Genomic DNA, 23359 nt, shown 5'->3' with positions numbered 1-23359 from the left:
AGCATAATCTATCTATTATATCTATAAAAGTGAAAATCTGTGTGTGTGTGTGTGTGTGTGTGTGTGTGTGTGTGTGTGTGTGTGTGTGTGTGTGTGAGAGAGAGAGAGAGAGAGAGAACAATTCTCAACCTATATACTCAACAAATTTTTTATCTACAGATTTCAAAATTTGTATATAGATTATTCAGACATATGGAAATATATCTAGCATAATTTATCTATTATATCTATAAAAGTGAGAATGTGTGTGCGTGTGAGAGAGAGAATGAGAGAGAACAATTCTCAACCTATATATGCAACAAATTTTTTATCTACAGATCTGAAATATCACATTTGTATAGAAGTAGAAATCTGGATACCTATTTTGATACCTAATAAAAGAAAGGACGCTCTTTGGGGCGGATTTTGATTATAGCAAGTCCCTAATTAGAAATTATAATAAACATTCAAATAATTTAAGAATTTTACCAAAATAAAATTGCATGGTAATCACCCAATTTCTGCCACAAAATTTTGATTGGCAAAACTCATAAACAGAAAATATATATTTTCAAATTTCATCTTTTTTTTTTACATAATCTGATTTGATTTTTTCCTTAATATTCAAATCACTATATTTTGCTGCTTAATATCAAATACAGCAAATGAGTTATTTTTTATGCATCAGACAATTACATTTTCTCATTCATCCAAACTAATCACTGAACATCAATTTCATATTTTCTTCACTAAAATATTACTGTGCTTGATGTCATCAAGTGGAGCGGATCATTTTTTTTTTCATTTGTTCACACATTTTTCCAATTTATATATATTTTGTCTAAGATTCTTAGCCTATGTCATTGCATACCAAGCTGTTTATTAAAAGTTAAGGTTCACTGTAAACACATATGTTACACCAAAATAAAAACGCTTCAGATAATGTCTTGATATTCAATTCAGTTTCTCACATGACATCTTCTTGTCCATCAATTTTCGAAACTTAACTTTAAAAAATGCTACATTATTTTAACTGACTTTTTTAACAAGGCAAACAATTTTATCAAGCATCTTAAATTTCCAATATTTGTGCAGAACAGACAAGGGATTTAGTTTTTGCTTTTTACTTAGGATTCAAAATTATCAGCCATTTCTTGTTCATTAACTTAATGTAAAAAAAAAATGCATCATTTTTAAAATTTTATTTTTGACTAAAAATAAAATTAAAATTTTTTTTTTTTTGATAGTAGATAAATATATATATATATACACACACACACACACACACACACACACACACACACACACACACACACACATATATATATATCTTAAAATTTTCAAGATTGTTAAAAATATTTAATTAGTTTTTGCTTAAGAATTTCCATAAAGTAGTGAATTCACTACATAACATTTAAAACAAATTTTAGTTTGTGTGATTTGTAATAGGTCGTCCCCTAAATGTACGGTTTTACTATTTATGTATGACTAATTGCTGCTCGGCTGAAAGTTGTTACTAAGTTCGTTTTATCTTTTACTAGCAGGGCGCCCGATCTTGCCCAGTCATCAAAATGCTTAAATATATTTGAATTTATGCAGATTTTGTATTTATTATTATAGAGCCAACTCTCTATTGGTGTTTTATATTGTACACAATAGTAATGATTTCAAAAGTTAACAAGACATGCGAGCCATCAGATAGAATCGAAATTGAAACATTTACTTGGAAGGCAGAAATTGCTGGGGACACAGTTACAAGACGCTGTATTCCTATCCCACCACGGTTGACTACCTGAAGAAGGCCAGAGGATAAGTTGGCCGAAACGTGGTGAAACAACTTGTGACTCATGTGGAAATTTTTCAACAGATGTGCAAATTCGGTCACTACTTTGTCAAACTTTACCCTTGTGTGAAGGTAAGCTGGGTTCTCCACTAACAAATGACGCTTGTTTGATTGAAGATAGATTCAGTGAAAGAAAAAAATAGAAAACGAAATAATTTATTCCTAAAACCATATTTTTATAGCTACAGATGGCACAAATAACCTATAATTTTTCTCCATCTCTTCTAAAAAATATCCAAGTCCAATAATAATCTAACAAGCATTCATTTATAAAAATCAGGTTTTCATAATTACAGATGGCTTAAAATAATAAAACATAATTTTTCTCCATATTTTTTTCTCTCTTTTTTCCTTTTAAACATTCATTTTAATTAATTTCCTATTAGTTTTTCGGTTTTCTGATGAGATAATCATCTTTAGTTAACTATTACGTATATTCATGCAGATATTCTACATGATTTATCCTCGCGTAATATTTGCATAAAAAGTTGTCAAAAAACAAATATAACAAATAAATGTTATAAAAGGCAAAATAAGTTATTGATCTACCTTACTGGATAATTTTTTAAGGTTTTTATTTAATGTAAAATGTTTATTCGGCTCGAAAAGCACACAATGTTTATCGATGTATTTGAAAAATACAAATGGCGGCGGACTCTGTGTTGAACACATTAAGTTTGGAATAATGAGTTAAAACTAAATACTATACAAAATATTGATAGGAACTCACTCAATATATGTTATCGTAACATAGGCTGACATATATATTCATTCGGCGGGGGTTTAACAGTATTTTGTATAGTTTTGTAGTTTTAAATCATTTTCACGAACTTAAAGTGTTCGACACAGAGTCCGCCGCCATTTGTATTTTTCAAATACGTAGGTAAACAGTGTGCGTTTTTCGAGCCGAATAAATATTTTGCATTAAATAAAAACAATTAAAAATTAAGACAGTTAGGTAGAAAAGTAACTTATCTACCTTTGATCGGATTTATTTGTTATATATTTGTTTTTTTGACAACTCTTTCGAATCTACGTGTATAGTAATACAAACCCCGTTTTCTCTCTCTCTCTCTCTCTCTCTCTCTCTCTCTCTCTCTCTCTCTCTCTCTCTCTCTCTCTCTCTGGTGTTTTTTTTAATTTTATATATTTCCTATTTCATCAATTCATTTTATTTTTCTGTCCAACACATTTTTTAATTGTTTATTTTCTGTTCATTCTCCATTTTGTTTTTATTATTTCCTTACAATTCTAGTCAGCCTCCCCTGCCTTCCTCACCCCTTCATTTCTGCTTGTTTTGGAAGAGAAATCCTTGTAAACTAACGCAGTATTATATTTGCCACAATCTAGAATAGCCCTTTTGGGGAACTGGATTTTTCCATATTAAATACCGACTTAGAGTCAAACAATGCACTAGTGGGTAGGCAAGTAAATAGACCATTTGCCCCCATCGTCGTTATTCGCTAAGGGAGATAACTCAAAAAGTTAAAGAGTGATTTCCCTTGCATGGTCCTGTACAGAAACGTACAGAAACATGAAGTAGAACAATTTTTTAATATATAAAACAGGATTTTAACGAATTCGTTTTCCGTTTCGTTATTTCAATAAATATTCTATTAATGATGAAAATAATTAATGGAATTTTATCAAAGTAACATAATTACGACAAAAACAAAAGCATATGAGATCTCTCTGCTCTATCGTTATTTTCATGCCACGTGCGGTCCTCCCTTGCAAAACTTTCACAAAAATAAAACACTCAACTAGCTACAACCATTAACAACAATTTCCCCGACTCTCTATCTGCGCAGAAATCTAAACAAAGATCCCATGAACAAAGCCTCTTTTCTAGAACTGCCCGCTTGTGGAACACTATTTCATGGGTCTGCTTCCCGGCCGATTACAATTTAGTAACCATCAAGTCTAATGTAAACAAGTTCTTGTTGAGCCTTCCCCTAAAGTAATCAAAATTCTACCATAATCTAGACCATTAACGATTACTACAATACCACCTTACAGTCATTAACCCTTATCCTCGAGTGGCCTTCGGGCCTTGATAAGTGGTAACTCCCTTGTAAAAAAGGTCTTGTCTAATAATTTTATTAACAGAGACAACGGTTATTCTCCTTTATTCTCATGTCACACTCACCTCATCTCTTGTTTGGCATAAAATATGAAATAAATACAATTGTCTAATTGCCTTCGAAAATTAAATAATAATAATAATATCCCTTCGACCCCCCCCTCCCAAATAAAAACTGGCGTCAGCACGACTGGCACCGCACCAGTAGGTGTATCAGGTGTATAAAATATAAAAAAAACTCGTAATTTCTCTATCAAAAGTGGGTTGTTTATTTTCTTTATGGTAGGTATGTGAAAATGCCAAGGCTTCATTGGTAACTTGAGTAAGCCGTAATTCTGTGCACTGAGGTATGTGTCATAAATTTGCCCCTGCCACCTATATCTGGGGGGTTAACTACACCGCAGGGATACTGATGAGGTAGCACACATGTTTCGCTACATGCTGGTATTTGATTATTTTCATACGTTCAGTAGAAGTGTAAAAATTTTTGAAGTGAAGTTTTGTGTCATTTAAATCATCATTATTAGACCTGAAGGTAAGTTGTAATAGTTTGGAAACTAGATATATTCGTTAATATAGATATTAAACATTATTTGTGCGAAATAGGAAGCCTATATGACTTTACCTTCATTGGTTTTGAGTTTACCTAAAATGTGAAGCCGTTACGAAAATTTTCAAAATTTCACTAACGCCATATCGTTAACCTACGCACTTTGTTTACAAATATTTTCCAACAACGGCAATGACGCCAAACTACGGCTGGCTAAAAAAATTCTTTTAAATTATTAAAATTTATTTCAGCATAATTGACTTTTAGGATTTAAATTTTACTTTCTTTAAACCAAAACATTTCTCCCCGGCAAAATGTATTTTTTTCTATTTTATCATTTTATCGAGCTGCTTTTTTTTTCTTCCATTTTGTTACTTTGCTTTTTTTTCTATGATAAACTAATAAACAAATTTACAATTAAAAAAAAATACAAGAGTTATTTTTTAAAATTAAAAAATAAAACTTTCATGAATATATTTTTTATTATGCACATTTTGCAAACTTTAAATTCTAAAAGTTTTAATAATTTAAAAGAAATTTTGGGTTTGTACACATTCGAAAAAGTTGTCAAAAAAACAAATATATAACAAATAAATATTATCAAAGGCAAGATAAGTTACTTTTCTACCAAACTGGATACATTTTTTTGTTTTTATTCAATGTAACATGTTTATTCAGCTCGAAAAACATGCAGTGTTTACCGATGTATTGGAAAATTCAAAATGGCGGCCACTCTCTCTTAAACACGGTAAGTTTGGGAAAAGGTGTTATAAATAATAAACTAGACAAATACTATTAAAAAAACACAGAATATATGCCAACTTATGTCACGGTAACATATTATGAGCGAATTTCTAACAGTATTTTGTCTAGTTTATTATTTATAACATCTTTTCTTGAACTTACCGTGTTAAAGAGAGTGTCGGGCGCCATTTTGAATTTTCCAATACATCGATAAACACTGTATTCGAGCTGAATAAAAACACGAAAAATATATCCAGTTAGGTAGAAAAGTAACTTATCTTGCCTTTGATAACATTTATTTGTTATATATTTGTTTTTTTGACAACTTTTTCGAATCTATGTGTACAGTAATACAAACCCGAAATTTTAATTTATATGCTAAAAGAAATTTTAATAATTTATATGCTAAAAGTTCATGAGAAATGTAAAAAAAAAAATTATATTTATTGGTGTTTGTATGATGAGAAAAAAAAAAAACGGAGCTTCTGCAGTTTATTTTGACATAAAAAATCAGCATTAGCAGCAGACTTCATATGCGGGGATGTAATATTGCCTTAGTAATTGACTGCATCTTCCGCCCCAGCATCCCCTTTCACCTCTTAATCTTGTAAATAATTCATTAATAAACTTTCAAAATATATTTTTCTTGTTCTCCATTCAATAAGCTCTCCAGTGATATTTGTCTTTTTGAAATCGGACAAGAAATAAGAAAGTTATGACAAAATAACTGTGAAAAATCTTGATATCGGTCACAACTTTGTTAAGGAAATCCATTGATTCTATTGTCAAAAATTAGCCTCAAATTTCAGCTTTAGAATTGTTGTAACTTTCTTATTATTTGTCCTACAGAGGTGGTTCAAGTATCATTAGAATGCTCTCTGCATACTCTTTCTGCTGAGCTGTTCCATTTTGAGATATGTTAACTTTGAATTTTTCTTTCACGTACCTATTTATGGATTATACTTCCAAAATAAACTATTAAAGTTGTATAAAAAGTATTAGAGATATTATTTTCTTTAATTTTTAAAAAACAATAATGAAATTAATCGAATTTTACGAGTTCAGTATTTTTCAATTTTTAAAATTAAAAAATCTATCAATTTTTCTATTGATTCTATTTTTACGATATTTTCAGGGTCAATGTGAAATTTTATGGTCTTTCCAATAAACCGAATATAATATTTTAGACAAACGGGTTTTTTTTAATTCACGCCCCCCCCCCATTTTCAAGTGTCTATTAAAAAGTAAATAATTAATTTACTCACCAAAGTTTTATGCATCACAAATTGAAGATAAAAGATCAATAAAAAATATATTCAAATTTAAAACCCCCCAAAAGTAGTGTGTTTTTAGAAATTTACCTGTAAAGTCCGAAGTTTAAAACCTTTTTTTTTTTAACCACGTTGCTTGTTTTTTTTTGTTTGTTTTTTTTTAATGAAACCATGGCCCTTGCTCCTTTAATTGAAAAAAGAATTAGGGTTTGAATTACATTTTTCGAGGAGTTATAAGCTTGGAAAGACAGGGGGTAGAATTATTCACTATTTTTCACAAAATTTCTGACACCTACCGCACAGACAGTCAAAGGGTCAAGGAGAATAAAAAAACTGAAAAGAGTAGACACTAACCAAGGTTCCACTGCACCTTGGGGTGTCTTATTGCCACTCAAATTCTGAGTGAAGTGAATACCAATAGCGTCTACCAACAAGAAATCAATGGTAAACGGTTGTTGTGATAGCGCAAATTAAATTGAAAACGGTATTCAATAAAATACACCATAATCACGTTGACACACACATTGATCGTTGCCAGTACTAAACGGGTGATCATTTGGGACTTCCAGGAGCTGTATATGCTCTCCACTTATCTCGGCATTGTTTCCAGTCGTCCTGAAATACTCCTTGCCACTAAATTCAAACAGTGTCGATTCAGAAGAGGTGTGGTTGGTGATTGCACAACACTTGCCTCACAACTACACGTACAGCTGCCCTTACAGGGGGTATCCTTTGTTTTTAAGATAGAACAGGGGCATTGAATTGAATAAAATGGAGAGTACTGAAGATCTGGGGAGATTGTTGTCATTTAGACTCCAAACAACACCGCAAGTTTTTCTAAAAAAAGAAATATTTGCGGATGGCCTGTGTAACAACTCCCAGTGAGTAAAATAAATAAATAAAATAAAATTTAAAAAAAATAATAATAATGATGTTTAAAGTTTGTATATAAAATGAATTAATATGTGTGTGTGTGTGAAATGTTATTTTTCTTGAAAATTTGAACGATATTGGAGGTCAAAACAAAAGATAATCACCCCCCCCCCCCCGCCGACACCAAAAATAAATAAATATACGGTTGTTGAGGGGTGGGAGTGTAGAAATCTTCTATAAATCATATCAATGAATAGTCGATCGGACCATAATGCTTTGCTTTCCCTTTATAATCTGACCATCCCTTATATATTGTCTGGTGAGAATAGAGGGCATAATCGTCAGTCAGTTTGTGATCTTCGTGCCATACAGACCTAAGCAGCATTTCTCTTGTCCAGCGTTAACTTTCACCCTCGTGTTGTCTGAAGGATCTACTGTTAATTGTAAGTGAATTTTACTTCATTTTAACAAAATATTTCATACTTTTGATATATATTTTGCATACATGTGTGTGAAATATATTTAAACTTCACATCACGTGAAAGATTTATACCTTTTTTTTTTAATTAACACTTGTTTAGAATATCCGTTAAAAATGTTATTTAAATGAGTTGTTCTTTTTACTGTTTAAAAATGTTTGATATCTTTGTGCCCGATTTTTTCATAGATGTTTTAAAATTCTTTTGCTATTTCAACATGCGTATATGTGGAGCTACGATTTTTTTTTCTATTTCAAAATACGTATATTAGAGCTACGAGTTATATTACAATAATTCGTAAGAACATATGTTCCCAAGGTAAAATTGATATTTTTCGACATCAGTTTCACTGTAATAAAACCGCTAGGTGTATCAGAGTTTTTGTAGGAATTTTTAACACCCCTAACACGAAACTGCGAATAAAATATAAAAAACTCGTAATTTCTCTATCAAAAGTGGGTTGTTTATTTTCTTTATGGATTATACTTCCAAAATAAACTATTAAAGTTGTTTTAAAAGTAATAGAAATATTATTTTAATTTTTAAAACACAGTAATGAATTATACGAACTCAATATTTTTCAATTTTTAAACTTTAAAAATCTATCAAAAGTTTTCTATTGATTCTATTTTTACGATGTTTTCAGGGTCAATGTGAAATTTTATGCTCTTCCCAATAAACTGAATATAATATTTTAGACTAACGTTTTTTTTAATTCACGCCCCCCCCCCATTTTCAAGTGTCTATTAAAAAGTAAATAATTAATTCACTCACCAAAGTTTTATATATCACAAATTGAAGATAAAAGATCAATAAATAATATATTCAAATTTAAAACAAAAAAGTAGTGTTTTTTAGAAATTTACCTGTAAAGTCCGTAGTTTAAAACCTTTTTTGTGCCTTGATAAATGGTGTCTGTTTATTTAAAAAGAATGTTCGACTTTCTTCATTCAAGCAAGATGACCTGGAGGTCATTGGTTTGACATGACCTTTTATTGACCCACGTTTTGAAAGAGTTCACATATTTTTATTTGCCTTATTTTATTGCAATACTAGTTAAAGTACTCCTCAGTCAGTTTGCGATTTTTGTGCGATACAGACCTAAGCAGCATTTCTCTTGTCCAGCGTTAACTTTCACCCTCGTGTTGTCTGAAGGATCTACTGTTAATTGTAAGTGAATTTTACTTCATTTTAACAAAATATTTCATACTTTTGATCTATATTTTGCATACATATGTGTGAAAAATATTTTTTTCTTTCACATCACGTGAACGATTTATACCCTCCTTTTTTTTTAAATTAACACTTGTTTAACATTTCCATTAAAAATGTTATTTAAATGAGTTGTTCTTTTTTACTGTTTAAAACTTTATTTCTTTTTATATATTAACAGAAAAACAGTTAATTCTTTTTATAATAAAATTGAAAATATCGATGGTTTAAACTTTATTAATGTTTGATATCTTTGTGCCCGATTTTTTCATAGATGTTTTAAAATTATTTTGCTATTTCAACATGCGTATATGTGGAACTACGAATTCTTTTGCTATTTCAACATGTGTATCTTACAATTATATTACAATTTTTCGACATCAGTTTCACTATAATCAAACCGCGTATATTTTGTTGCAATATATTTGAAACAATCCATGAATCATGAACGTTTTTCAATACCGAATTAATGAATTAACGAGAAAATATCGTGTTTATGGAAAATAATCTTGACGGTGTTGTCTATTTTATCTCGTTTTTCAATTTTCTTTTCTATTCTTTGATTTTCCTTTTTTTCAATCTTGACGGTGCTGTCTCGCCGTTCACACAGCAAACTCATTCATCTTCATCCATTAATAACCTTTGTGCCTTGAAAAATGGTGTCTCTTTATTTAAAAAAAATGTTTGACTTTCTTCATTTTACTCGCATATTCATCTCATTTCCTGTTTCTCTCCAACACGTTTTAATTTTTTTTTTGTTCCCTTTTTAATTTGTTTTTATTTCCTAACTTCTATCAAGATGAGATTAAAATATTAAAATGATAGGTTGGTGCAAAATTAATTTCGTCTTTTATATATAGTTGATATCAGAAAAAAAAACAACAAAAAAAACGACCTTAATTTTGAACCCATCTAATAGTTTTTCATTTCAAGTCTAATTGTAAACACTTGTGTGTGTGTGTGTGTGTGTGTGTGTGTGTGTGTGTGTGTGTGTGTGTGATTTTAATCCTTTCTCGGTGTTATCTCTCTCTCTCCCGCTCTCTCTCTCTCTCTCTCTCTCTGTGTATATATATATAGAGAGAGATAGAGAGAGAGAAAACTATATATACATACATATATATATATATATATATATATATATATATATAGATAGATAGATAGATAGATAGATAGATAGATAGATATAAAATTATATATATATATATATATATATATATATATATATATATATATATATATATATATATATAATTTTTTATAATTTGATATATTTCCTATTTCATCAATTCATTTTATTTTTCTGTCCAGCACATTTTTTAAATTTTTATTTTCTGTTCATTCTCCATTTTGTTTTTATTATTTACTTACAATTCTAGTAAGCCTCCCATCTTTTCCTCATCCCTTCATATGATTAAGTCTTGCTACTCCTTACTTCTATTGCATTCAGTTGACCAAACAAGATGACCTGGAGGTCAATGGTTCCACCTGACCTTTTATTGACCCACGAGATAACTCTAATGGTTGAATACAATCCACAGTCTCCTCCCTTGCATCGTCTTATAAAGTACAAAAATATAGAAACATATGAGAAGTGAACTATTTAGTCATTTTTACAATTTTTTTTTTTCATATCTAAAACGGGATATTAACAGATGTGTTCTCTATTGTTTTTATTGCAATAAATGTTTTAATAGTGAATAAAAAAATCAATATATATTTATCAAAGTTTTTTTTTTTTGTCGGGGTGGGGGTTGTTTCGATCCCCGATATTTTTAGTGGTTTTACTCACTTAAAAACGTTTAATTAATTCGAAAATCATACAGTGTTTATCGATAGATGCGAACAAGAGAAATGGCGGCGAGCTGACTCTTAAATGCGTAAAGTTTGGAAATATTAGTTAAAACGAAAAAATGATACAAACGAAAAAGTCGTATTCCAAATATATTTACTATGAGTAAGCGAGTTTGTTTTGATCCGTCATGTTTTGGATAAATGGAGACAAATCAATTCGAACTACAGAGATCAAAATCAGCATTGTAATATATATGATTTACGTTTGAAATTGCTAAAACTTCATTAAAAATGATTTCAATGGGGTTTTCAGTTTCTTTACAAAATCCGAAATTAGCTTTTCCGTACATTGAACAGAAAAGCTTATTTTGGATTTTGTCTTTTCAATAAATAAAAATAATCATTTAACTGTGTTCGCAAACTCACTTTTACCTAATTCAAACGATTTAATCAGAATTAAACATATTACTTTATGTGTATTATGTACACATATTTAGACAACTGTAAAGGCGTTAAAACAATGGAAAATTGGTAAAAATATTTAAGGGAGGTAATTCATAAACTATCGCGTCATGATTTATCTCCCCATAAATTGTTTTTTTAAACGGCTTTTGATCCTAAATTTTTTTTTTTTAATGATGATTGGTTTGCATGGTGAAAATACGTACATTGTTTGCTTTAAGAATCGGATATTTCATCATTAGTTTATAAAATGAACAAATTATTGTAACATAATTCGTATTTCCACAGGAAAAATACACGCATGTCAAAATAGCTTTTCTACACAACTTTAGTATTCTTGTAAAAGAATTAGGGAAGCTTAACATTATTTTTATTTTAAATCGAAAATTAAACAAAGTACTGGTAAAACATTATCTTTTCACATGATTGTGGACATTTATTCAGTGTGTTTCTATCAGTATCTTGTTTAATTTTGCACTCTTATATCGAATATAATATTTTTATTTAATTGTTTGCACTTCATTAAAAAATTCTGTAACTTTTATTGGCAAAGTCGCTAAATCATGGCATGAGTTTATTATGAGAATAAAAAATTATGTCTAGATATTAAAATTTGTTAAATATTATTTATGGAATGTTTTAGAGTAAAATCTATTCAGTAATACATATTTTGTATTGAGAAATAGATACTTTAAATATGTAAACACCCAATATGGCCCAAAAGAGTCGTTCATATTGGATAACTTTTCTCATTTATTAATAATGTTTAAAAATTGTTTAATGTAAAAAAAAATTCGAGTTTTGTTTTTATCAAAAACTTTGCTGATTATTCAGAGAAGTGACCGTTCTGAAATAAAGTTATATTTGGTTAAATATATATAGCTATTTTTTATTACATAATGGTTAAATACATATAGATATTTTTTTATTACATATTGGTTAAATATATATTCATATTTTTTAATTACATATTGGTTAAATATATATTCATATTTTTTTTATTACATATTGGTTAAATATATATAGATATTTTTATTACATATTGGTTAAATATATATAGATATTTTTTTTATTACATATTGGTTAAAAATATATAGATATTTTTTATTACATATTGGTTAAATATATATAGATATTTTTTTATTACGTATTGGTTAAATATATATATATACATATTTTTATTACATATTGGTTTAATATATATAGATATTTTTTATTACATATTGGTTAAATATATATATAGATATTTTTTATTACATATCGGTTAAATATATATAGATATTTTTTATTACATATTGGTTAAATATATATAGATATTTTTTATTACATATTGTTTAAATATATATAGATATTTTTTATTACATATTGGTTAAATATATATACATATTTTTTATTACATATTGGTTAAATATATATCCATATTTTGTATTTATTTTAATGTAATTTATAGCAAATGAATTTCAAAATTTACGTAGTGATTCTATTCAAATAAACTATTAACTATTTTTTAGTTCTTGTGTAGCTGTTGTCCCCCTGATTCTACTTTCGCTCGTTCACTTTTCCGAATTCGAAGCAGTGGATCTTTTTGTTTTAAATACCAAAATGGTCATTTAACAATGTTAATTGTGACTGTAACCTATTTCAAACTGCTATAAATTATTGCACAGTAAAATTTATTAAATGAAAAATCATTCTTATTTCGATTTTTTTAATCAAATAAAAATTCCATTTCAATAGAATTTTTATTCGATTATATACGAAATATGAAAAATGATTTTTCGTATTATTTAGATGCATCGGATTACTCGTGTCGTTTTCATAACTTTTCGATCGATGTAGCCGCCGACCTTCTTTAGGAGAAAATCGCTTGTGAAAGTGAACTTCTCCTGAAAATTGAAGGTTCAAGTCATTGTGTGGATAAAGGGTTTTGTTTAAAATTCTGTCAAGATTCCCGAGTTCAGTAAACGATTTCAGAGTTCGACAAAATGCACCTGGACAAAGGTCACATTGACGGAAACGTAGTGAAAATGACCTCAAGATGAGAACAGTAGTCCGATGAATCTAAATAATAGATAATCAATCCTCACCTCAAATATTCAGAAACGTGAAATGTTTTGATTTTATTTTTACTGTGTAATAATTTAGCAGTTTGAAATAGGTTAAATATAAAAAAAAACATTGTTAATGATTGTTTTAGTATTACCACCAATAGCAATGGCCTAAAACACATTGCCTGAAAGTACTTTTAAACTCTTCGGCCTAACGTTTACAGGGAATATGAACTGGAATAGATATATTGAGAGCATTGCCAAGTCTGCTGCAAAGAAGGTGGGCTCTTGCTACCATGCTAGAAAATTACTTACGCCTGAAAGTATCCTGTACCTCTATAAGGCAACCATTCGCCCATGTATGGAGTGCTGTTGTCACATTTGGGCTTGTGCATCTGCTGCTTGTCTCTCACTCCTTGACAGGGTTCAAAAGAGTCGCCAACCTGATAGGTCCTGAACTGTCATTTAAGCGTCAGCCTCTGTCCCATCGACGAGATGTTGCATCCCTCTGCCTGTTCTACAAATACTTTAATGGTGAATGGTCTGACAAACAGCAAACACTTATACATCCTCGACGTAACTACCCCCGAAAAACCCGGCAAGCAACTAAGTCCCACCCCTTTACAGTAGAGATTCCTAGGTGTAAGAAAGCCGTTTACTCCAAGTTTCTTCCCCAGAACTGCAAGTCTTTGAAACTCCCTTCCGGGATTCTGCTTTCCCAACTGTACTGATATGCAGAAGTTCAAGTGCAATGTGAACAAACATCTTTCTACTCATCTCCCTTCATAATGTCCTGGCAAATGATGTCCTTGACAGTAGCCCGCTACTTCAAAGTGGCACTGTGCGTTGTTTGGGGTTGGGGTGAAAATTGAATTAAAAAAAAAAAAAAAAAGGAAAAGTTCACTGATCTTGGTCCACAGCTGCGAATTCGGAATAGGCGCATGTGAAAGAGAAAAAGTGAAAGACTAATCAGGGATACATGAGAACCTTTTTTTTCCACATGTTTCTATTTATTTCTCTTATTTTTCTCTTTCAGAACTCAAGATGGAGTTTATTGTTGCAAGAATACTTGAAAGATTCATAGATGATGAAAGATGGTGGGAAATCAAGCCTATTCTTGAAAAATTTTCTCCTGAAGAACGGCGTTTGATCATCTCCAAGAAGATTAAGAAGAAATCCCTGTTCTTATTGGCTGTCGAAAATGGTCAGTCGTATTTAGTAAAATTTCTGATTGAAGCTTGCAATGTAAACGTGATGGAAACGGGTTCCTGTCTCTGCATAGCTGCAGAGAATGGATTTTTAAACATTGTGAAAATACTTGTAGAGAACGGATCGGATGTAAACAAACTCGACCCAAAAGGGTTCTCGCCATTATACTTTGCTTGTATGACGGGCAATATGGAAATGGTCGAGTATCTTTTCAAAAATGGCGCTCAAGTTAATCTTGTTGCTAATGTGGAACAGATTACTCCACTAATGGCATCGCTGCGATTTCCAACAATTTGCAAGTATCTGTTAATCAATGGTGCTGACCCACAAGTCATCAATATTTATGGAAGGACGGCCTTGATGGTGGCTGTTGAAATGGAAATTTTCGATTATATTGAGAGTTTGCTAGCTCATAGAGCTAATTTAAACGACATGATCCTGTCTGAAAAATGCTACAACATCGAGTCATCTCGAAGCGTAGTGAACTTATTAAAATCGTATGGTACAAACATCAAAGGGTTATTGGCTAAATTTTATAGATTTCAAGTCTGCAATGCTCTACTGAGTAAAAACTTTGATTATGCACGCATATATTGGAATGAATATTTCTTAATATATTTGAATACATATATCGAAATACAAGGAATATATAACTCTATTCCAGCAATTTCAATGGAACATCAAAACACCGGACAATCTAAATTTCAACCGCTTTTAAATTTTTTTGCCCCGCTTGATCAAAATGTGTTACTCAGTTTAGAAAAATATTATGACTTGTGTAATCCTTACCTTTTGCAGGCCCTTGCATCCAGCATGAATTCAGTCGATGACGTTACAAACGCCTTAAAACTGTTTTCGTTTATCTTGGAAACATTTGCATTAGGCAGTGATGATTTATTTTTCATTAATTTGCGGACCATCAGTGATCTTTATACATATTTAAATATATTGATGCACAACGATTTCTACAACTGTTTGGAAAATCACGGCCGAGAGTTGTTAAAATCCTATTGCTATCATGTTGAGGGCATAGTTGCTCGTCTTAAAAATATGACCAACATAGAAAGATATTTGGTAGCGGAGAAAATCGATTATGTTTTCAGTAACATCGCCAAGATTATTGAGGCCTTTTTAAGGAAAAGCCAAGGAAATATGCCTGTGTTAAAAGAAAGTATAGAGAAAATTGTGCAACTTGATTTACGCGGGTCTGATAATAACACACTGTTGCATTTTTGTACCAAGGAAAATTATTCACTGGAGCTCTACAAACTGTTGCTGTCGTGTGAGGCTGAAGTCAACTGCCGGAATCGACGTCGTTTTACACCTGTTCATTATGTGCTTGATAATGTAGACTGTGACCAAAAAGCAATTATTGAATATTTCTTATCGCAGGGATTTCTTTTCGATGCTTCGATCGATGAAGAGTTTTGCCTTTCATGTTCTTTAAAAAAACGCAAGATTTTGCCACAACCAGTAAAACACACGACTTTGCAATGCTTGGCTGCAAACGTAGTCAGCAAAAATATATTTTCATATGATGAAGTGCCAAGACATCTAGAAGACTTCATATTGTTGCACACTTGAGTTGCTTACATCCTTTACCTCTGTTGCTATGGCAATGTTGAATCTCATTTCATGTTGAGACATTACTTGATATTTGTGGTGCAATAATAAAGAGCCCTTGTGAGGAGTCTCGACTCCTTAGATTGTCGGAGTTTATACCCAACCACCATGAACTTATTTCTCCAACTGTTCTACATCCAACCCAAAAACTCTCCATTCCATAACCATATCATCTTCCTATATTGTCTAAATTAATCTTCTGCAATCATCCGAACTAAGCCCGTCTTTTTAGGCTCATATTACACATCCATCTTATCACTCTCATGTTATTTCTCTCCATGCAACACATATCCTCAACCCTTACTGTCCAAATTTCACTTCCATACGTCATCACATTCCGTACACATTGCTGATATTCTTTTATCCTTGGTCAACAATATCCAATTTTTTTTTTTTTGTATAAATTATAAAGATAATTGTTCACAAGGAAGGTTTGTTTTGCTCAACAAAGTGTTTTCGTATTGAACAACAAAATCCATCTTTTGAACATTTCCACCTCCAACCATCAATTGACTGCAAATAACGATTCGAGGCACATGGTAAATTACAGATTTCATACCTCAAAAACTGAATATTAATCGAAACGTTGTTAATTCATTTCTTTCTAACATTATCACTTTCTCTATATTTTTTTTCTGATTTTTAAAATTCCGTATACATTGCTGATATATTTTTATGTCAGATAGCTTCATGACAAGTTGGACCATTATTTCTTCAGCCTGCATGAAATTATTGTCGGAAACAAGACTGTTTTGGATCCATTTTAAGAACTCGACGGCCATTTTCTAACATTATCACTTTCTCTATATTTTTTTCTGATTTTTAAAATAATAAAATATATTTTTTACAAATCTTCTTGTTGATTTTTACCGTTTTGTTGGGGGAGTAATTTGATGATGACGTTTTTATTTCTGGAATGATAAATTCTTTACAGGACGAACTGAAATGATTGAATTATTTGATTCAGTTGAAATGCTTCAAAATTTCGAAATCAAAAATTTTTTTTATAGTTAAGAACGATTTTAAAATGTCTGGTTTGTTTTTTGGGTTTTTTTTATCAAATGTTTTGATGATGTGTTTATTTCAGGAATGTTAAATTTTTTTATCTATAATTTATAAAATTTGATTTTTTTTTAAATCGGATGTGGTGCAAGGCCAAAAAGTGTAGTTGGATGGGGGCTCAGTTGTCATCCTCTCATCCTATTTGTCTATTCTCTAAACTAGTTTTAATCACCAAAATACCACATTCACTCTGACCTGGCATATTTGAAGATTATTTTTGTCTTAGTATAATTTATAAATAAAGTTCGTTGGGAGAGGGGGATCAATTCTTTATATGACGACCTGGAACTATTGAGTAGCTTAATCAAGATAAAATTTCGGAGGGTTATTATATAGTACTTTATTTTTAGTTATTAGGAACGATTTAAATGGCTGACTAAGAATAAACACAAATTAAGTGAATTTAAACGTGTTATAGAGCTTTTTGGTTGGAATAATTTTGTTTCGGTTAATTTGGATTCGCATTGTCTCTTCTTTATTGACATAAGTCCATTTTCTTTTTTTAACCTGGTAATTGACTTTTTAAAAGCACTTGAAAATAATCATAAATTTTACATTCTAAAAGAAAATTATCGGCTAAAAAATGTAGAATCTCATGGAAGGGGTCAATCTATACAAAAAATTGTGGGTCGTAATTTTTTTTTCTTTAAAGAAAATAAAGTAACATTGTAGTTACTGGTTATGAAAACAATTCAATTAACCGAAACGAAACTTCTCTAGTGAAAAGTTAGAAATTAATAATCTTTTATTAATTTAAATTTCGGATGGTGGTTATTCCCACTACGATTTGTTTTTACGAATTACATTTTCTTTGTACAATTACTGATCCTTTTGCTAAAGAATTCTGTTTTTGTTTTCTTCAACTATACTTTAGAGGCATCAGGTTCTTATATGAATGTAATGTAGACTGATCCGCACTTTATAACCATCACCAATTTGAACTTTTATTTTTAAGCCAATATTCTAGATTTTAAAGTGGGGATCACTTTCCTATATAGATCATATATAAAATGATCACCCATTTCTTGTCCATCAATTTTCGAAACTTAACTTTAAAAAATGAAACTTTGTTTTTAAATTGACTTTTTTAACAAGGCAAACAATTTTATCAAGCATCTTAAATTTCCAATACTTGTGCAGAACATGCAAGAGATTTAGTTTTTGTTTTTTACTTAAGAATTAAAATTATCAGCTATTTCTTGTTCATCAATTTTCGGAAAACTTAATGTGAAAAAAAAAAAAAAATTATCTACTATCTGAAAATTTTCAAGATTTGTTAAAAAAAAACATGCAAAATATTTAATTAGTTTTTGCTTGTATTATTAAATATATTTGAATTCATGCAGATTTATTATTATAGAGCCAACTCTCTATTGGTGTTTTATATTGTACACAATAGTAATGATTTCAAAAGTTAACAAGACCTGCGAGCCATCAGATAGAATCGAAATTGAAACATTTACTTCATCAGTCTTAGTAGTTACTATTTGAGCTATCGTCAGACAGATAAGAAATAGTTTAAAATGAAATGATTTTACATGTAAAACATATGTACACATGCGAAGAACATTGTGGTACTCTGTGATTTTTGCGTCTCAGACCAAATTTACTTTGAAACAAGGCCGATAGTCATTAGTCGCATGCTCTTGTATAATGAATGAATGCGTGAATGTAGGATTGACATGAAATTCTTAAAGATAAACTACTAAAATGGGCTGAAATGACTTAAATAAATAAAAAGTGAATGACTTAGAATGACTTTAATGAACTTAAGGATGAATTGAATTACATTAAGAATGACTTGAATGCTTAAAAAATAAATGGAATCCTTCAAAAACAACTTGAATGATCTGGAGAATGACTTGAATTGCTTTGAGACTGACTGGTTGTAAAGTGGGTGATCATTTTACATAAAATTATTACAGAAAAGTGATCCCCCACTTTATATCACAAAGTTACAAACATAAGTACAGCATGTAGTAAGAACAGATACTACACTTTGATCTTTATATTTAATTTATTTCGTTTAAAGAAACAATTACAATTTAAAAAAATTCCAATATAAGATTAAAACATTTAAAAAAGTAAAATCTCCAAAAGACAAAACAAATTTAGGCACAAGGCCCTATAAGATCTGAGGAGGGGAGTGTTGCAGGGTCTTTGTAACTAAAGTAAAAATGGCGTCTGTGGCGACTTTACTCTTGACTGGCAACATTTACCACAATACCTCATTCACTCTGTGGAATCTAAAGCTAACTAATGAAAACCCCAGCGTTTTTACAAAAAGGATATATATATATACATTTTCTGTATGTGTGTGTGTCTGTGTGTGTGTGCGCATTTCTTATTATTATTATTATTATTATTTTTTTTTTTTTTTATATTAAAATGTGTGTGTGTGTGTGTGTGTGTGTGAAAAAAGTTCAATTCATTGGAAAAAATAAAAAGTTCTTGAATTTGGAAGAAAAATAGTTCGTGTTGGGGAGTGGGAAATATAGAAAAAATGTACAAAAAATAAAATTAGTGCATTGTTAGTAAGGTCCCTCCCTAAGCTAATCTAAGTAGCTAGATCGCCTACTGTTTTCCGGGGCACCGAAAACAAGCGGGGAGATCCCTAATGGGGATTGGGAAGACTTCATATCGGGTGTTGGGAGTAAAATAAATAGATTATTAAAAAACAAAAGGTGGGGAATATATTAGGTGGCGACCTTCGAGTAGGGGTTAATCAGGGGATGATCAAACAAAAAGATAGGGGGGTAGTGGTAGGGTAGCCTCGGAAGGTTCTCTAGTGCCAAAAAATAAACAAAAAATCGAGGGACAGGATCTCATTTGTACCACCAGTCAAGAGTCTCTTTACTTTTTATTTGTCTAACCTAGCAGGATGGGCTCCGTAGGACCCAGTACCGCCCGTGCCATGCCTATGGTGGTAACACGAATTCAAATTTGGCGCCTCGTCGGATGCACAAGCTAGCGTCATGCACCCACCTCTTGTCAAAGGCCACTCGAGGCAACCTCTTCCAATCGTATCTGATCTTTACTTTAAGCAGATGCTTAAAGTAGACTATCAGATCCCGATCCGGAACAGATATCCCTTCGCGGACTCACTCGAGGCGTGTGATCCATAAGACCATCCTCGCTACTGCTAGTATCGCTAGAAAAACCATTCTTTTCTCCCTAGGCAGCAGCGGATCAATTTCTCCACAAAATATGATTCATCGAGTTCAAGCCAACGCTTGGCATCGATGCGAGCCATTACCTCGTTGACGTACCCTAGGAGGGTCTTGAGCCTGCTACAGCGGAAAAAGGCATGACCGACAGTTTCTCTCATGTCTTCGTCACAGCGCAGGCAGTAGACCCGGGTTTCTTCATTGTAAAGGTTGAGTTCCTCAAGGAGGGGCAGTGCGTTCCAGACAAGTCGCCAGGTAAGGGAAAATTCCGAATTTGTAAGAAAGTCCCGTCCCGGCGCCCAACTCGACTGGGAGCGGACCTCCTCCAACGACATCCCCGTCCGTTTCACTAGCGGTTCCTTTTTGCTACGCCCCCACTAGCTCCCGATAAAGCCTGTTCCTAGACTGTTCGAGGACACTGGTCCCCGGCAACGCTCTAGTGCGGACCGGCATTCGGCGTAGAATGTTGGTTCCCCCTTCGGTCTCCGCCATGCTTCGACCGAGGGGTTAGGTGTGAGATTGGAAAACGAGCTTTCAACCGCAGTGACCCATGGAACGTCTACGTACAATGAATGGCTCAGGAAGGCCAACCTTTCTGCGTGCTTATGACACAGGAGATCGGGCAGTCCCAAGCCTCCCTCGCTCGGATTTCGAACACAGACCTCTCTGCAAACATAATGCTTACCCTCGTTCCACAAGAGTGTGTTGAGGTGCTCCTGTAAGCTGATTCGTTGTTTTGCAGGGAGGGGAAGTACAGACAGACCGTAAAGGATGAGCGGAAAGACATATGTAGCACACGCCTCCGCCCGACCCTTCAAGGATAATTTCCTTCGAACCCAAGTCTTAACAGAGGATTCGACCTTGGCCTCTACTTCCGACCAGTTTTTCTTCAGCTGGAGACCCGGTCCGAACCACACACCAAGGATCCGGACCAGGCCGTCGGTTCAACTGAAGATGCCCGGAAGCGAATTTACTCCGGTCCAGGCACCCAACCGCAGACTCACCAACTTACTGCGATTGAAGACGGCCCCCGTAACTTCCTCATATCGAGCGAGCGCCTCGGTGACCACTTGAATGTTCGTGGGGCAAGACACAAACACGGTGACGTCATCGGCGAATGCGGAAACCCTGGCTCGTGTGCCTCCAGGGAGAGCTATCCCGTGCAGGACTGGTGTAGTCGCCTCGTCCCTTAACTTGCGAAGGAGGGGTTCCAATGCCAGGACGTACAAGAGAGGCGACAGCGGACAACCCTGTCGCACCGACCGGGAGACGGCAAAAGACTCCGACAGCTTACCGTTGATCTGCACCGCTACCGTCGGCCTGTCATACAGTACAGAAGTCCACTTGTGGAAGTTCGGATTAAATCCGGCGGCCTCCAGCACAGATCCCAGGAACCTATGGTCCACCCTATCGAAAGCCTTGGACTGATCCAAACTGATCAGCGCGACCTCGGTTGCGTCTTCTGTCCCCTCTGTGATCGTGCGTATCAGATGAAGATTGTCCTGAATCTATCTCCCCTTCACAGCATAGCTCTGGTCTGGTTCGATCAAGTCAGTGATGACAACCTGCAACCGATTCGCAAGAACCTTGGCCAAAATCTTTAACTCTGTGTTTAGCAGAGTCAAAGGCCTGAAATCGTCTAAATCTTCCTCCCCACCATGCCGTTGACCTTTCCTCAGCAATGTGATCACTCCCTTGGTCACCTGCCCAGGGATGGAGCCCTGAACAAACCAATGGTTGAACATACCCTTCAGAATAGCGACCAACAGTGGCGACAGCCTCAAGTAGAATTCGTAGGGTAGACCATCAAGCCCCGGGGACTTGTTGCAGCCGACCTGCTTCAACGCAGTAATGATCTCATGTTCTGCGACAAGACCATCACAGCTAGCCGCCATGAGGCGGGGCGAGTCGGCCAAACAGCTGCCAAACTCTTCGACCCTGAGTCTGGGTAGTTGGGTGAAGCGCTCCGATAGATGCTTTCGAAACCCCTCGCAAATCTCCCGCGTCGACACGAGGGCGTGCCCTTCCAGGTCGTTTACCTTTCGAATGTACCCGTCCGAGCCGCGCCTTAGAGCAGCCTTATGCTCAACAGCGTCAACATTAACAGCCTCGTTCGAGACTTTCATTAGCCTAGCCCTAACTATCTGGCCCTCGTACCGCTCGCTAGCCAAGCAGCTGAGATCTTGTCTAGCTAGTGCTATCTCTAGGGGGTCCCCACCCTCCAATGCCTGGGTCAGCCTATTCTCTGTACGCTTCTTGGCCTTAGCCTTATCTAGTGCGAGGCGTTGGCTGTACTTGACCGAGAAACGTCTAATCTTAGCCTTGAGACTAACCCACCACTTATTCCCGGTAACTGCCCCTACTAATGCCCGTTGGATTATCTCTGTAACCTTCAACCGGTAGTCCTCCAGCTCCAACAAGGTTCTGTTGAACTTCCAGTATCTGGCCAGTCTAGGCCTAGGGCTCAAGTGCAGACGGGCCATAACTAGTTTATGGTCCGAGTGTCCTAACAAGTGGAACGTGGGGCAAGATAGGAAATCTACATCGCCTCTTCTAACTAACATCCGATCCAAGTAAGTACCTGGATAGGAAGGCGTATTAGAATGCCACGTCCACATCTCCCGCCCCGGGTGATCCAGGCGAAATCTGTCGACCAGGTCGCACGAAGCCATCAGGTCAGACAGACTGCTGTCACACCACACCGACCCACTAGTCCCCCCGACCTTATCTATCCTGGGATCAAGGATGGCATTCCAATCACCCATTAAGACTACCCTCTCTGGATCATCTACAAAGCCCTCCATCCATCGAAAGAAGGAAGCCCTCTCCACAGCGGAGTTGGGCGCATAAACTGCGACTATCCGAAACACACTGCTATTAACGGCAACATCGACGATAATCACCCGCCCGTCCTCGTCCGCGTGAACCACATTCACCGACGCTGATAGGGTGCGATTTACTAG

At 33.7% G+C, this 23359-nt stretch overlaps 1 protein-coding gene across 1 annotated transcript in view; it reads left to right on the top strand.

Moving 5' to 3' along the window:
• The window catches only part of LOC145265657 (uncharacterized), a 209279-nt gene that overhangs the window by 75441 nt on the left and 110479 nt on the right, over window positions 1–23359 (top strand). The window contains exons 3-4 of the mRNA XM_080121722.1: window positions 4433–4440; window positions 14372–16017. Of these exons, the coding sequence (XP_079977848.1) occupies window positions 4433–4440; window positions 14372–16017 (1654 nt within the window). The remainder of the gene's footprint in view (window positions 1–4432; window positions 4441–14371; window positions 16018–23359) is intronic.

Source organism: Euprymna scolopes, chromosome 40 (genome assembly GCF_053919585.1).
Source record: "Euprymna scolopes isolate OS-2025 chromosome 40, ASM5391958v1, whole genome shotgun sequence".
Lineage (NCBI taxonomy): Eukaryota > Metazoa > Mollusca > Cephalopoda > Sepiida > Sepiolidae > Euprymna > Euprymna scolopes.
The sequence above is the reverse complement of the archived record's forward strand: the minus strand, read 5'-3'. Positions and strand labels throughout refer to the sequence as shown.